A 13257-nucleotide genomic window follows, 5' to 3' on the forward strand; every position below is an offset into this window, starting at 1 on the left:
TGAATCTAAAAGCAGCAGTTGCTTCATAATTGACCATGCTACACAGTTTTTTAACAGTTTATGGGTTGTATTCTACCCATGCTATCTTCGACTTTGGTTGAATTATCTAGGAGGAATAAGATGATTAAAGCATCTGATTTTGCAAAATTGAGATATCCATTCCTTATTTTCCTTAAATTAAAAACCAATGTATTGATAAACTTACATCTACACAGTTTTTTAACAGTTTATGGGTTGTATTTGATACATATTTCTATGAATCGGAGTAGTAATTGAATATCAATAATTGATACATGGATGGTTGGTAATTATTTTAATTGTAAGTTACTTGGTACTGATATAGTAAATTCGAATCTGATACATAAGAATAGATGATACATAACTATTCGACATATGCGACAGATTAAGGGTTGATACATTGAAGATTGTTGTATTAGTTTTCAACTGAATTGTGGTTGATACATAACATCTTGTATTGATATAAGTTGTAAATGTACCAGAAGCAGTAAAGTTTGATACATGAGAATCTGATACATAAACTTTCATCTTAAATTCGAATTTGATACATGAGAATAGTTGATACATAACCATTCAACAGATTAAGGGTTGATACATTGAAGATTGTTATATTAGTTTTCAACTGAATTGTGGTTGATACATAACATCTTGTATTGATATAGGTTGTAGATGTATCAGAAGCAGTAAAGCTTGATATATGAGAATCTGATACATAAACTTTCATCTTAAATTTGAATCTGATACATGAGAATAGCTGATACATAACCATTCGATAGATTAAGGATTGATACATTGAAGATTATTATATTAGTTTTCAACTAAATTGTGTTTGATAGATAACATCTTGTATTGATATAGGTTGTAGATGTATCAGAAACAGTAAAATTTGATACATGAAAATTTGATACATAAACTTTTATCTTAAATTCGAATCTGATACATGAAAATCTGATAATAGTCTCCTAAATTGTTGGATATCCAAAAAAAATGTTTACTAGTGGTACAAAAACAAAATTGTACATTCTACTACTACAAATTCAAAAAAAATAATTTAAGATTCCTAATACATAAACTTTGGGCGTGTAGTTACAGAAACAATTTTTTCCCCTCTTTTCCTAAAGCTTTTTCAGAAGGTTCATCAACTTCTGACCCAGAATTCGAAGATTGAACATTCTTTCTCTTCGCCATTTGCAGATTCATTGTCCCTAATAAATTGTTCCTCGGAATGGACCTATTTTCTTGAAACCCATGAACATCAACATCAGAAACAAAGGATATTATAGCTAGATTATTTTGAGAAATTAGTTGGATAAGTCCAATACTAAATGATGGGCCATTTTACATAGTTATCAGTAAACTTAAGATGATTTTGAATCAAAAATTTTGAACGTTAAACAATTGAAACTGAAAATAACAACTGAAAAACAAGACTTGAACTCTTAGATAACTAAAAGCTATGAAAATAGAGAGAGAATGCAGTTGAGAATCAAAAGGAGATGATAGATAGTAACCTCTAATTCTTGTGAGTGATTTAGGCGAGAAATTAGGGATATGCTCAGCAAATTCCTTAAATTTTTGGATCTTGAAAATGGAGAGAGAACGAGAGAAAAAAATTTAGAGGAGAGAGAATGTTTTTTGAGTTATGTATCCGGAAGATGAAGGAAAAAACTGAAAATAAGGGATTTTGGTAAAAAATTTAAAGGGTTGAGACTTTTAGCAAATATGATGATAAAAATGTGTAGTTTGGTAATTTTCACCAAAATTTATCCGATTTGGCCCAATTGATTTAATAGGTGGGCAGGGGGGCGATCCAGTCTTACCAGTGTCGGACCCTTAATGAACCGGTCTAAATGGACCAAAAATCGGGCCACCCAATCAAGTTGATTGTTTTAAGCTAAACTAAATTTCTCATTAAATAAAATTTGACATGACAATATAAATTATTTTTTACTCTCAAAATTGAGTGAAATTTTGAGATATTAACTCCTAAGATACAACAACAACAACAACAACCCAGTGAAATCCCACATCGTGGGGTCTGGGGAGGGTAGAGTGTACGCAGACCTGACTCCTACCAATGTAGGACGGCTGTTTCTGAAAGACCCTCGGCTCAATAAAAGTATAGAACAAGGTTAGACAAGAATATTAGAGTAAATAAGTAGATAACGAAAACGGTCCAAACAATAGTATAATCAAAGCACAAAAAACAGTAGATATTATTATTGGATAATAACATAAATACCATAAATAACATACCGCAGAGTACCAGAAATCATAGTGCGTTAATACGCCTACGAATAAGGGAGAATAAAACCACTATGAACTAGCCTTCTACCCTAATGTGTGTCCTCCACACCCTCCTATCTAGGGTCATGTCCTCGGTAAGTCGTAAATGCGTCATGTCCTGTCTGATCACCTCTCCCCAATATTAACTCCTAAGATAAATTAATTAAATTGGGATGGTTTTAAGAAAATGTTATCCAATCACTCACAACTTAGTTTATACTGGACTGGTTTAAAAAAATACGCTCATAAGTCACAACTTATTTAAGTGATCGTTCTTACTGACATTTCTTGACTATCAACATGGATGAAGATATGATAATGAAAGTATACATATGTGTGTAGTTTTTGTTTTACTTACATTATTGTTGCCAGTGATCTACGCTACACACTCGATACAATAATTCATGATCGATTTAATTCTTTTATGAAATATAAATTGTTTATATTTTTTTGTTTAGGAATTTATATATAGTAGACTCTTATCTTCATGAATATAATTTCGTTAATCAAGAAAATAAAAGTTCATTGCAAATAATGAGTTTAATATCAATATAAAAGGGCAGCCCGGTGCACTTAAGCTCCCGCTATGCGCAGGATCCGGGGAAGGGCCCGACCATAAGGGTCTGTTGTACGCAGCCTTACCTTGCATTTCTGCCAGAGGCTGTTTCCAAGGCTTGAACCCGTGACCTCCTGGTCACATGGCAGCAACTTTACCAGTTACTCCAAGGCTCCCCTTCGAGTTTAATATCAATATATATATATATATTCACTATGACGTTTCTATTATAAATTTGGTCCCACTTTATGATTATTTATTTGGTTGTGTGGTAAATCGATATGTGAGAAGTCATAATTCAAGGTTTTGTGATCAATTCCATGTTACTGCATTTTTTTTCTATTTTCTTTTATGTAAGACGCTCATATGCCAAATAATTTTAGATAGAATGTCTCTTTTTTTTTTTTTTTTAATGCAGTGGGCTAATATGTCAAATATCATTTCAGATAAAATGTCTCTGTGTAACAATTTTTTCTCATTTTTTTGTGCATGAAATGCATATGATCCCAAAACGATGATCTTCTTTAAGTGGGTTTTTTTTGAACATTTTTGCATAAAATTGAGTGGAAGATTTTCTTATTCAGTCTCTTATTTTGTTTATAACTTTGATTCTTATTTGGTTTTTAATCAAGAACCATGGCGGAGACCGTGGGAATCTTTAATGATAACCTGTAAGTTTGTTGAAATGAGATACCTTTTTGTTAGGGCGATTTTCAAGTTATTCTTCCTTCTTGACAACATGATTTTGTGCTCTGTTGAGTTTTGATTTATCTTAGAATCAGTTAACTATTTTTACTGGCACTCAATTCATGCGATTCATGTACTGTGTATTTTTTTAATATCTACACAATTGATACAATTTCATTTCTTACAAACTAACTTTTAACTAAAAATTAGAAAAATTGTTGACTTGGCCAATGAACTTCTTGAAATTTCTACTCTTGCACTGTCTTGATGCATTAATTTTAGTTTTTGAGGTGTAGTCTGTTTTAACTTTATGCTTTTGGTCTTCCTGATTCTCATTATTAATGTGAATCATTGTTGTTAGTGTTAGTGACTATTACGAGAACATATTTATCACTAAATGATTAGAATTTTCAGTGTGAGTGTAATTCATTTTTCTCGTCCAAACTTTATTGTTGTTTAGGTTTACTAGTGCTCAGTAAATTACAATTGTGTTAACAATAAGATGTCAAGATTTTTTATACACTTATGCATTTTTCCGGCTTAGGTTTCTTTGCATTAAGTATGCTCCTAGGGAAGCTAAAAGCGGGCTTTAGATTAGAGCCTCCTCTTTAGGCTGGATTCGCAAATATGTGTTCTCGAGTTTTGAGATTCAATTAATGTCGTCTCACAGAGTGTACAGTCAGTGTTGACTATTATGCCCCATTTACTTAGCCTCTCCACATTGAGAAGTCTCTGATGTAATGCAAGCCAAAGAATGAACATGTGTCATAGATTAGTCTATGGAATCATCATCAGTGTATTTAAGGCCACTCGAGGGTAGGTCTCATCTTTTCATATGCTATTTTTATGCTATACTGACCCTCACCATTGAAGGTCTGGAGAGTATTCAAAATAGACTGCCCTGAAGCTATAAATTAGTGTCTGGTATCAATTTTTTTTTTCTGACAAGCCAATTATTCTTGAAGGATAAACCATGTCATCCAATGATCCAATATTCTGCCTTTTATGTAGAAGCTCTACACCTACAGAATCCAAAGCCTATCTTTCTTCATATCCACAGTCCATAATAACTTTCTCAATCCAACTTTATTTCAAGTGGAAAATTTCAGAATATTCATACCCTTTGCAACCATTATTTGCATAATGTTTCCCATGATACTTAGGCTTTCCTAAAATTCTCTTTAGCACAATTTCAGAGGAAGTTTTCACATATGCTAGTGAAAAAAATGCAACGTATCAGGCAATAGAAACACATGTGCCCTATAAGTTCGCATTTCAAACATGACATCTTTTATAATTTATAACAGGAGACCATATCAATGAGATCTAGATATCCAACATTTAACTCTAGCAATGTCAATTAATGGAATACATTGTATAATTGTCAGCTTTCTGGATGATAATAGTATCCCTAGATATTTAAAAAGCAAAGACCTCACTTCAAAATGAAATCTATCCACCAAATATGTTTTAAAAGATGAGGAGACCCCTGAATGTATAAACAATTCTTTTTTCATATTTGCCTTCAAACATGACACAAATGAAAATGATCAAAACGCCTCATCACTCTTTGGATAGGCTCATTATCAACTCTACAACATAGCAGGAGATCATCAGTAAAACAAATATGCAATAGTCTTAGCTTCTCACACCTTGGATGAAAGTCCAAAAATCTGATTGTGTTTTTAAACTCTTCAGTGCTCTATTCAAATATTTCATAGCCAGGACAAATAGATAAGGAGACATGGGATCTCCTTGTCTTAGTCCTTTTCTGGCTTGGAAATTCTCTGTAAGACCTCCATTACTACCAATACATAATTAACACTATATACACAATTTATAATCAACTCTACCAGTCTGTAAGGAATTTCAAATTCAGCCGGTATCATCTTAAAAAAGGTCATTCTATAAAATCATTGGCTTTTCTTATATCAACTTTGACGAGACATCTTGAAAATAACCTGGAGATTTTTTCATCTCTACATATAAAAAATAAAAATTGTTAAGTTAGCATCTTCACTATTAATGGTTAATGATATCACATATAAAGTGGTTAGAGTCTATTGATATTTGATCTAATTAATATTAGATTACTTAAACTTGTTATACCGTAAAATTTAGTGGTATGTATTACTAAAGACGAGTATGATAGATGAAGAAAGGAAATGAGATATAGGGGGATTCTGCTGAAAAGAGATATAGCCATTCTAGTTGAAGCTGTAGAATCTAGTTAGTTTAGACTAGAGAAGAGAGTTCAGAAGTGGCAATATTCTGAAAAATAATAATTTTGGAAATCACATTGTAAAGGAATAAACAACCAACAAAATGCATACATTAGATGCGTCTATTAGTACTTATTATATTGTTTTTTTTTTTTTTCAATATAGGCAAGACTTGGTGCAAGAACAAATAGTAATCGGATAAGACAATGAAATCACCCAAGATCAACTCTGGGACAATGTGGAAGTCCAGGATGGTGTCAATTGAAGTGTGCTAGAAAAATAAATATACTCTTAAAAGATTGTCGTTTTGCACTAGATTTTCATGATCGTGATTTGGTATTAAATTTTAATCACCCTCAAGTTAGAATTAATTTTGGCGCTGTTTTGTTTGCTTTACTACTAATATTACCGTAATGCTTGATAATCTTCCTCTATATTATATCTGTTGTAAGCGTCAAGGTCATAAAGATGTTGTCGACTAATGATCAAGAAAAACAAAAGGGAAGAAGGTTGATGGCTTGTATGAGTCTACCACAAGTTAAGGAATCAGGTCCTTGATTAAGAACTATTACTATAATAAGAAAAACAACGACGAAATAATAAGTATAGAATACACGATGTTAACATGGAAACTTTCTTTCTCAAGGGAGTAAAATCACGACTTACCACAATAGGATTTCACCAACAGTTTCACTAAAATGCGAGCAACTATTCGATTATTAGCTCTTATAATCCTATGAATTAACCTCTTAATTCCTTCCCCTTGCAACAATTCTATTACAACCTCTTCCACGAACCACAACTCTCACTTCTCTTGCATGTGTTCTCACCATCTACGAGAAAAGAATAAATGGGTCAGACACCAATTTGAATTATCATATATCAATTGAAATCAAGTGATAGTATGAAGGAAAGAAAGAATGAAAATTCGGATTTACTAGATACCAATTAAAATCATATGGAAGTACGAAGGAAAGAAAATTTCCTAGTGCCATGTAGCTAGCCTCTTGAAGAAAACTATAGACATTTCTGTACTGTTCTGCAAGACTCTACTAGATATGTTCTTGTACAACGGATCAACAAATTTAGAAATCTGATACCAATCTTATCACGATTCAAATGACCGTGAATGACATTCACTAACTCTCCGGTGAAAGAATCATCTAATCCAAGACTTAGATAATTTATGACCATCCAAAATAAACCAGTACTTAAATCCAACTAAGTTTATAAACAAGAGCCAATATTTTAATTTAGTGTAGAAATAAATCAACCATCAAAATAAATTTTCAAGATCCGAAAGTCATCATACAATAACTTTTAAACAAAGCCAAGTCTAACAAAATCCAAAAACTGATCAAAAGTAAACATATCTCATTGTCGGAATAAGACTTGACTTTTTAGCCTATAGTGAGTCATTTCACAAAAAGAAAATGCATTAGATAAAACACAACTCTATTACCAACTTATGAGAATATAGGGAGTTCATAGACTTTGTATTATTTTCTTGCTCGTTATTATTTTAACTGTGATCCTTACTCTTTACACCATCTTTATATATTTTCATTCTTGCTTTAATTGATTTAGCCGAAAAAGATAGAATCTTATGAATCCTAGTTCACTTGTCTTTAACGTCTATTTTACAAATTTAATGTCATTTGCACATTAACTCTTTTTCGGCAAACTGGTATAGCAACAAAAAAATATTCAGACAAGACTCTCTTAGAGGTCGTTTGATAGAGTGAGTTAGAAAAAATAATGCATGCATTAACTTTATATTTTACTAGTACCTTGCATTGATACACTTTTTCAACCTATAAGTTATACACTTCATTTGCTATTAAGGTGTGTATAATTAATATTTGAAAATTCATAGTATTTACTATTTAGTAATGTAAGGAGTTCTAATGCATGTATTAAAATGGTTAACAACATATTTACCCCTCAAAATTTTTTCCACATTCTTTACATTATATTTGTAGAAGATATTTTTATAAACAAATAAATTTTTTTTATGTTATGCAATACATGTTATTTTTAATATACCAAATCAAATTTTGAATAAAAAATAATCTCAACATAACTAATACAAATATTATTAATATATCATAATATTCAACATTATTTTTATACTTCCTACCGAACAACCATTAATGTTGGATTCGTTGAGATTTTTACTCCTCAAGTTCAGCAGGAGTAAAGCACAACGATAGGTGGAGATATTTTTTTTATTTGCATTCATGTCTTTTGAAAAGAGCCGCAAAATTCCATATTGGGCCAAAAACTTTGTAAGCCCATACTAAATTGGCAGGCTTCTGCTCTGCAATCAGCGAAGCATTAGGGTTCTGAGGTTTAACATCGCCGTTGGCTTCTTAGGGCTTCACAATCTCGAGAGAGAGAGAGAGAGAGAGACGCAATGGGTAAGTGAAGCCATAATTTTTGGTTATGTAATTTGTTTTTGCAACTATTTTATCGATTTTCTTTTTGTTTGTATAGCAAGAATCAAAGTTCATGAGCTGAGGCAGAAATCCAAGACTGAGCTTTTAGCTCAATTGAAGGATCTGAAAGCAGAACTTGCTCTCCTCCGCGTTGCCAAAGTCACCGGCGGTGCCCCTAACAAGCTCTCCAAGATGTAACTTTTTCACCCATTTGTTTTTTTTACATACATGTCTATACAAACTCATTTGTAAATAATAAATTTGAAGGTGAAATTAATTTGTTGAACCCCTTTTGATTTCTTCGTGTATTGAATCCCTTGGTGAAAATCCTGTTTAAAGAACGGGTTTTTATGAGGGAGAATAGTAATGTTTCTGAATTGAAATGTGGGTTTGATGCAGTAAGGTGGTGAGGTTATCAATAGCGCAAGTGTTGACTGTGATATCACAGAAGCAGAAGTCAGCACTGAGAGAAGTGTATAAGAATAAGAAGTATTTGCCACTTGACCTTCGTCCTAAGAAGACTAGAGCAATTCGTAAACGTCTTACTAAGCACCAGGTATTTGAATTGTTTTTCGTAATTGTATTTATGCTATTTTGATTTTCTTTCGAATGGGTTATTGAAAGGATAATTTGTATGTACAGGATTTCAGTTCAATCATGAAAATGAAATGGTACACTGATGTTTGCATCTAAATGTTTAGTGTTATTAGAGAGATCTTCATCTTTAGGATGGATTTTTTTTCTTCCACATCGGTGTTTCATGAATTATCTAATAAGTCTTAGAAATGGGGGAAAAAGCAAATTCATTCTGAATAGCATCCATTCCATCCTCCTAATTTGTCGTCCTTCAGATTTACGTGTATTTGGGTCTTTTCCTTGATGATATACTCTACAACATGTCTGGAGTATGGAAAAGGATAGGGAAAATGGAAGTATGAAGTAGAGATAGAGACCTAATCCCCCTTAGTGCATAATGAATTAAGAGAATGCAATGAATCTAGTTGATACGCATGCCCCAACTCATATTTTTCATGATAAAATTATTAGTGACTGCTAGGCCAGAGTAATTTCTTTTCCTTCAAAAATTTCAGGTCCTGAGCTAGGCCAGGGTAATTTCTTTTCCTTTTGGCCGTTGATTTCTCTTTTAAATGTGATGAATAAAACATAATTTATTTGTATTGTGATGAGTTCTTTTAGCATTTTGCTTTCTACACGGCCGGTCATACCACCTTCTTAAAACAGTACAACGTAATGCTTACACAAATAGTCATCACACGTGCTCATTTTACATTGCTCTTTTTTTGGCTGAAATTATTGAGATTGCATTAGAATTAGACTCATCAATTGCTGAGAATGAGTATTTTCTTCATTTTTGTAATAGGAAAACGTTCTAGTAGAATGGAAGAATTGATATTCTTAGTGGAACTTCAACGTTGAAATTTCAATGCAAAAATTTGTGTTTGAGAAGGAGTGTGCTCGTCAATCGACATTATTTGTTAGTTGGCACCACAAGGTTAAACCTGGATAGTGATATAATGTTCATTTTGTTGACTTGAAGGTCTAAATTTAAGAGCTGGCCCGATAGCCTCTATCTATTTTCTACATAGTAACATTGAAGCTGCCAAATGTTGCAGTACTTCGTGTGTATGCTTTAGAGCATTTCTTCTGAATTACTGGATATAGACTCTCGTTTCGTACAGGCTCTTGTTTCTTTACTTCATGTTAATAACTTCATTGTGGTTCAATGTGCAGGCATCTTTGAAGACAGAAAGGGAGAAGAAGAAAGAGATGTACTTTCCAATTAGAAAGTATGCCATTAAGGTTTAAATTGATTCAAGTTTAGATAGTTTATGATGTTATGACTTGCAGGGCAAAGTTGAGGACCATGTTTTTGCCATTTTGCATTATTATATTTTGTATTACTGTACTATGCATTATGAAGTGGAACTTTGTTTACTTTGTTCGTCTTCGTTTTTACACTCAACGGTGTGATGCACAAAACCTGACTATGCTTGCCACTATTATGCGTAGATTCTGTGTCCAGTTATCTACGCAACAACATGACTTGGTTGATTGCTTTATAGAAAAGGCGGAGTGTCCTTGGCTCAATAATGTATCGAGTTGGGCTTCGTTGCTTGCTACTATAGTGCTTTGCTAACTTGAAGAGACCCTTGGTATGAGAATCTAGCTCTGCCGATGTTCAACTAAATTTTGAATCTTCACCAGGCTGATCTTTCTTCCCCTCAGTAGCACAAGCACTTTTCTTTATCCTCTAATCATAAGTTAGAAGATTAGAAGGAGATTATTGTTTTCTTTCTCCTGCTTACCAACGGTTGAAATGCACATTTCGAAATCATAGCATCAAAGATATATAATTCTTGCAGGTGATAAGTGGTGTTAAGTCTTTCAAAGTTTGACAAACCTATACAACGTGCTTTTCATACCTAGTTTGATTTGTTGCATTTCAGTCTAGGGTTATTTGAAAGCAGCTTCTTTACCTCCACATTTCAAAAGATATGTTGTTTTATTGTAGATGATACAACGACGAAGAGTTATATGGCAGATGCGCATCTTTCTATGCTAGAATTGTTTGGATGTCCCTAGTAGCTCAATTATCATTTGTTCTAATACAGGAACATCGATTTGCTTAAACTTAAATAGTATATTTAAAATTAAACAATTCGGGATATAATGGAAAACAGATACAAAAATCAAACATAGACTATTTTATGCTGGTATTTGTTTATTGGAAAAATGGTATAGTGGAATTTATATAAGATTAAGGACATATGTCTTAACTTAAGTCGTTAGATTCGGTTATAAGCAATTTAATACGTTGATAACAATAAGTAAAAATGAAAAGTAAACGTAGCAAAGCAAATAAAGGAAAGTTGTATAAAGTGTTGGAGCTTCAATGATGAGTTAGGCCCGTTGGTTTTCAGCTTACAATCCGAGAACAATACAATAAAGGAATGTTAAGAGACTTGGTAAAATATGGAAACATGGAGCACAAGAAATAAAGGTAAAATAATATTAAACAATAGAAAAGCACGGCCCACATATTTACACTTTTATATGTCACGTGCCTAAATTGCTTCTTGTTTCTCACCACTTCTGAAGCGACCACGACCTTTTGATCCCAAGTCAAACGCGCTAATAATCCACTGCGCTATGCGGTCTTTGGATGAATATCCAAAGCAAGCTAAGCTTTAGTCATAATATCTATTTTGTTTGTTTTCCTGAATTAGGTAATATTAGCTAATTTAATGAATGATCAAATATTAATTCATACAAGAAAAAATAGTTTTCTGAAAGACTCTCAAGAATAATTTTATTAAGCTGATATAGTATATTGGAAACAACTTAACTATTTCATAAAGAGGGTCGGATCCACGTATAGCGCATCGGATGCTCGAGCACTCATTGACCCTAACGAAAATTTGGTGTGCGTAAATAAAAAATACTGAAAAATTGATATAAGCTATTCGTGAGCACTCATAAACAAAAGGTTTGATGGGTGCTTTTGTTTTGAAGCTAAAGTTAGAGTGTTCTATTGCCCTCTAGTTAGGGTTCGAATCTTGGTGACAACAATGTTTTCTTTTTTTTTTTTACTCTTCTTTTTATACTTTTTTCACTTCTATTTTCTTTTTTTTCTTTATTATTATACTATTTTTAGTATTTTCTTTATTAACTTAACTATAAAAATATTTGTAAGCTCGTGGAAAGAAACTCTTCTTGGCTAGTAACTTTACCTTAAAGGAACTGGGCACCCATAACTAGGGGTGTTCACGGGTCGATTTGGATCAGTTATTGGTCAAAATCAAAATCAAATCAATTTAATTGGTTTTAAAATTATTAAAACCAAACCAAACCAAATAAAATATACATCCATCGGTTTGGTTGTTATTGATTTTGGTTTGGTTTGGTTCGGTTATTAATCATACACAAAAATAAAAGAAATGATTCATTCAAAAAAGAAAAAAAATGTATTCGTGCTATTTGGGATCTTATAATTCTTATACCAAAACTTTAATTATGCTTAATTTACTGCTTATATTGTTAGCTAATCTAATATACTAAATAACATAAACTTACTTAATAATGTATAAGCTAATGATATGGTTATATAAATAAAATGCGTATCATACATTACTATTTTAAATTAGTATGCTGTATTTTTTACATAAAAAAGTGTTCATAAAAAATAATATATTGTGTATGTATAATTATAAAAAATATGTATATAATTTGCCGGTTCGAATCGGTTATTTTTTTGAACAAAATCAAAACCAAAACCAAACCAAATATTATCGATTTTTCAAAAATGTAAAACCAAACCAAATAAAAAATTGATTGATTTGATCGGTTTGAATCTATTTTTACTCAAACTATGAACACCCCTACCCATAACCTTCAAATCATGAATCCAAATAAATTTTACATAAATTTTATTTTCCTCAAATTCTATTAACAAAATTTTATTAAATATATTACTTTTGTCGGGACAATCTCTCGAAGTAGAGAGGTAATAAAACGTAATATATAGAACCTACGATAAATCTATCGCCTACTCTATTAATTGTGTTTAATATTAAAACTTGAAAAAATTATTTAAGAAATAAATAATTAATGCTATTTTTTGATATGTTAAAAATAAAAAATAAAAATAAAATTTTATTTTTAAAATAATTGACAAATAAAAATAAATAGAGGGAGGATATATTTATAGTAACCAAACTCAAAGAGATTTGTGGTGCAATATTCATTGGATGCACCTTTATAAATGGAATTGAAGTTTCAAATCTCATATCTATTTTATTGTTTTTCTTTTTTTTCCCCTGTGGGTCGTTTCAAGGGGATGGGCATGTCTTGTATCCCCTAGTATTACATTTTAAATAAGTACTTTTTAAATTTATATTGTTTATTCTTTCAAAATTACCAAATCTGATATATTAAAATCCCTTGTTTCATCGTCGTTAGATTTTGTATAACTAAGTTAAATATCTATATTAAAACTAGTAGTAAACTTGGGTTCTTCATTGAATCAACC

At 31.7% G+C, this 13257-nt stretch overlaps 1 protein-coding gene across 1 annotated transcript; it reads left to right on the forward strand.

Annotated features, from left to right (window-relative positions):
* Positions 1-8046: 8046 nt before the first annotated feature.
* On the forward strand, positions 8047-10208 carry LOC129904494 (60S ribosomal protein L35). The gene is made up of 4 exons (XM_055980062.1): positions 8047-8189; positions 8266-8401; positions 8607-8763; positions 9960-10208. The coding sequence occupies exons 1-4, from the start codon at positions 8186-8188 to the stop codon at positions 10032-10034; spliced, it is 372 nt and encodes a 123-aa protein (XP_055836037.1). The 5' UTR covers positions 8047-8185; the 3' UTR covers positions 10035-10208.
* The last annotated feature ends 3049 nt before the right edge of the window (positions 10209-13257 follow it).

This window comes from Solanum dulcamara, chromosome 9 (genome assembly GCF_947179165.1).
Source record: "Solanum dulcamara chromosome 9, daSolDulc1.2, whole genome shotgun sequence".
NCBI lineage: Eukaryota > Viridiplantae > Streptophyta > Magnoliopsida > Solanales > Solanaceae > Solanum > Solanum dulcamara.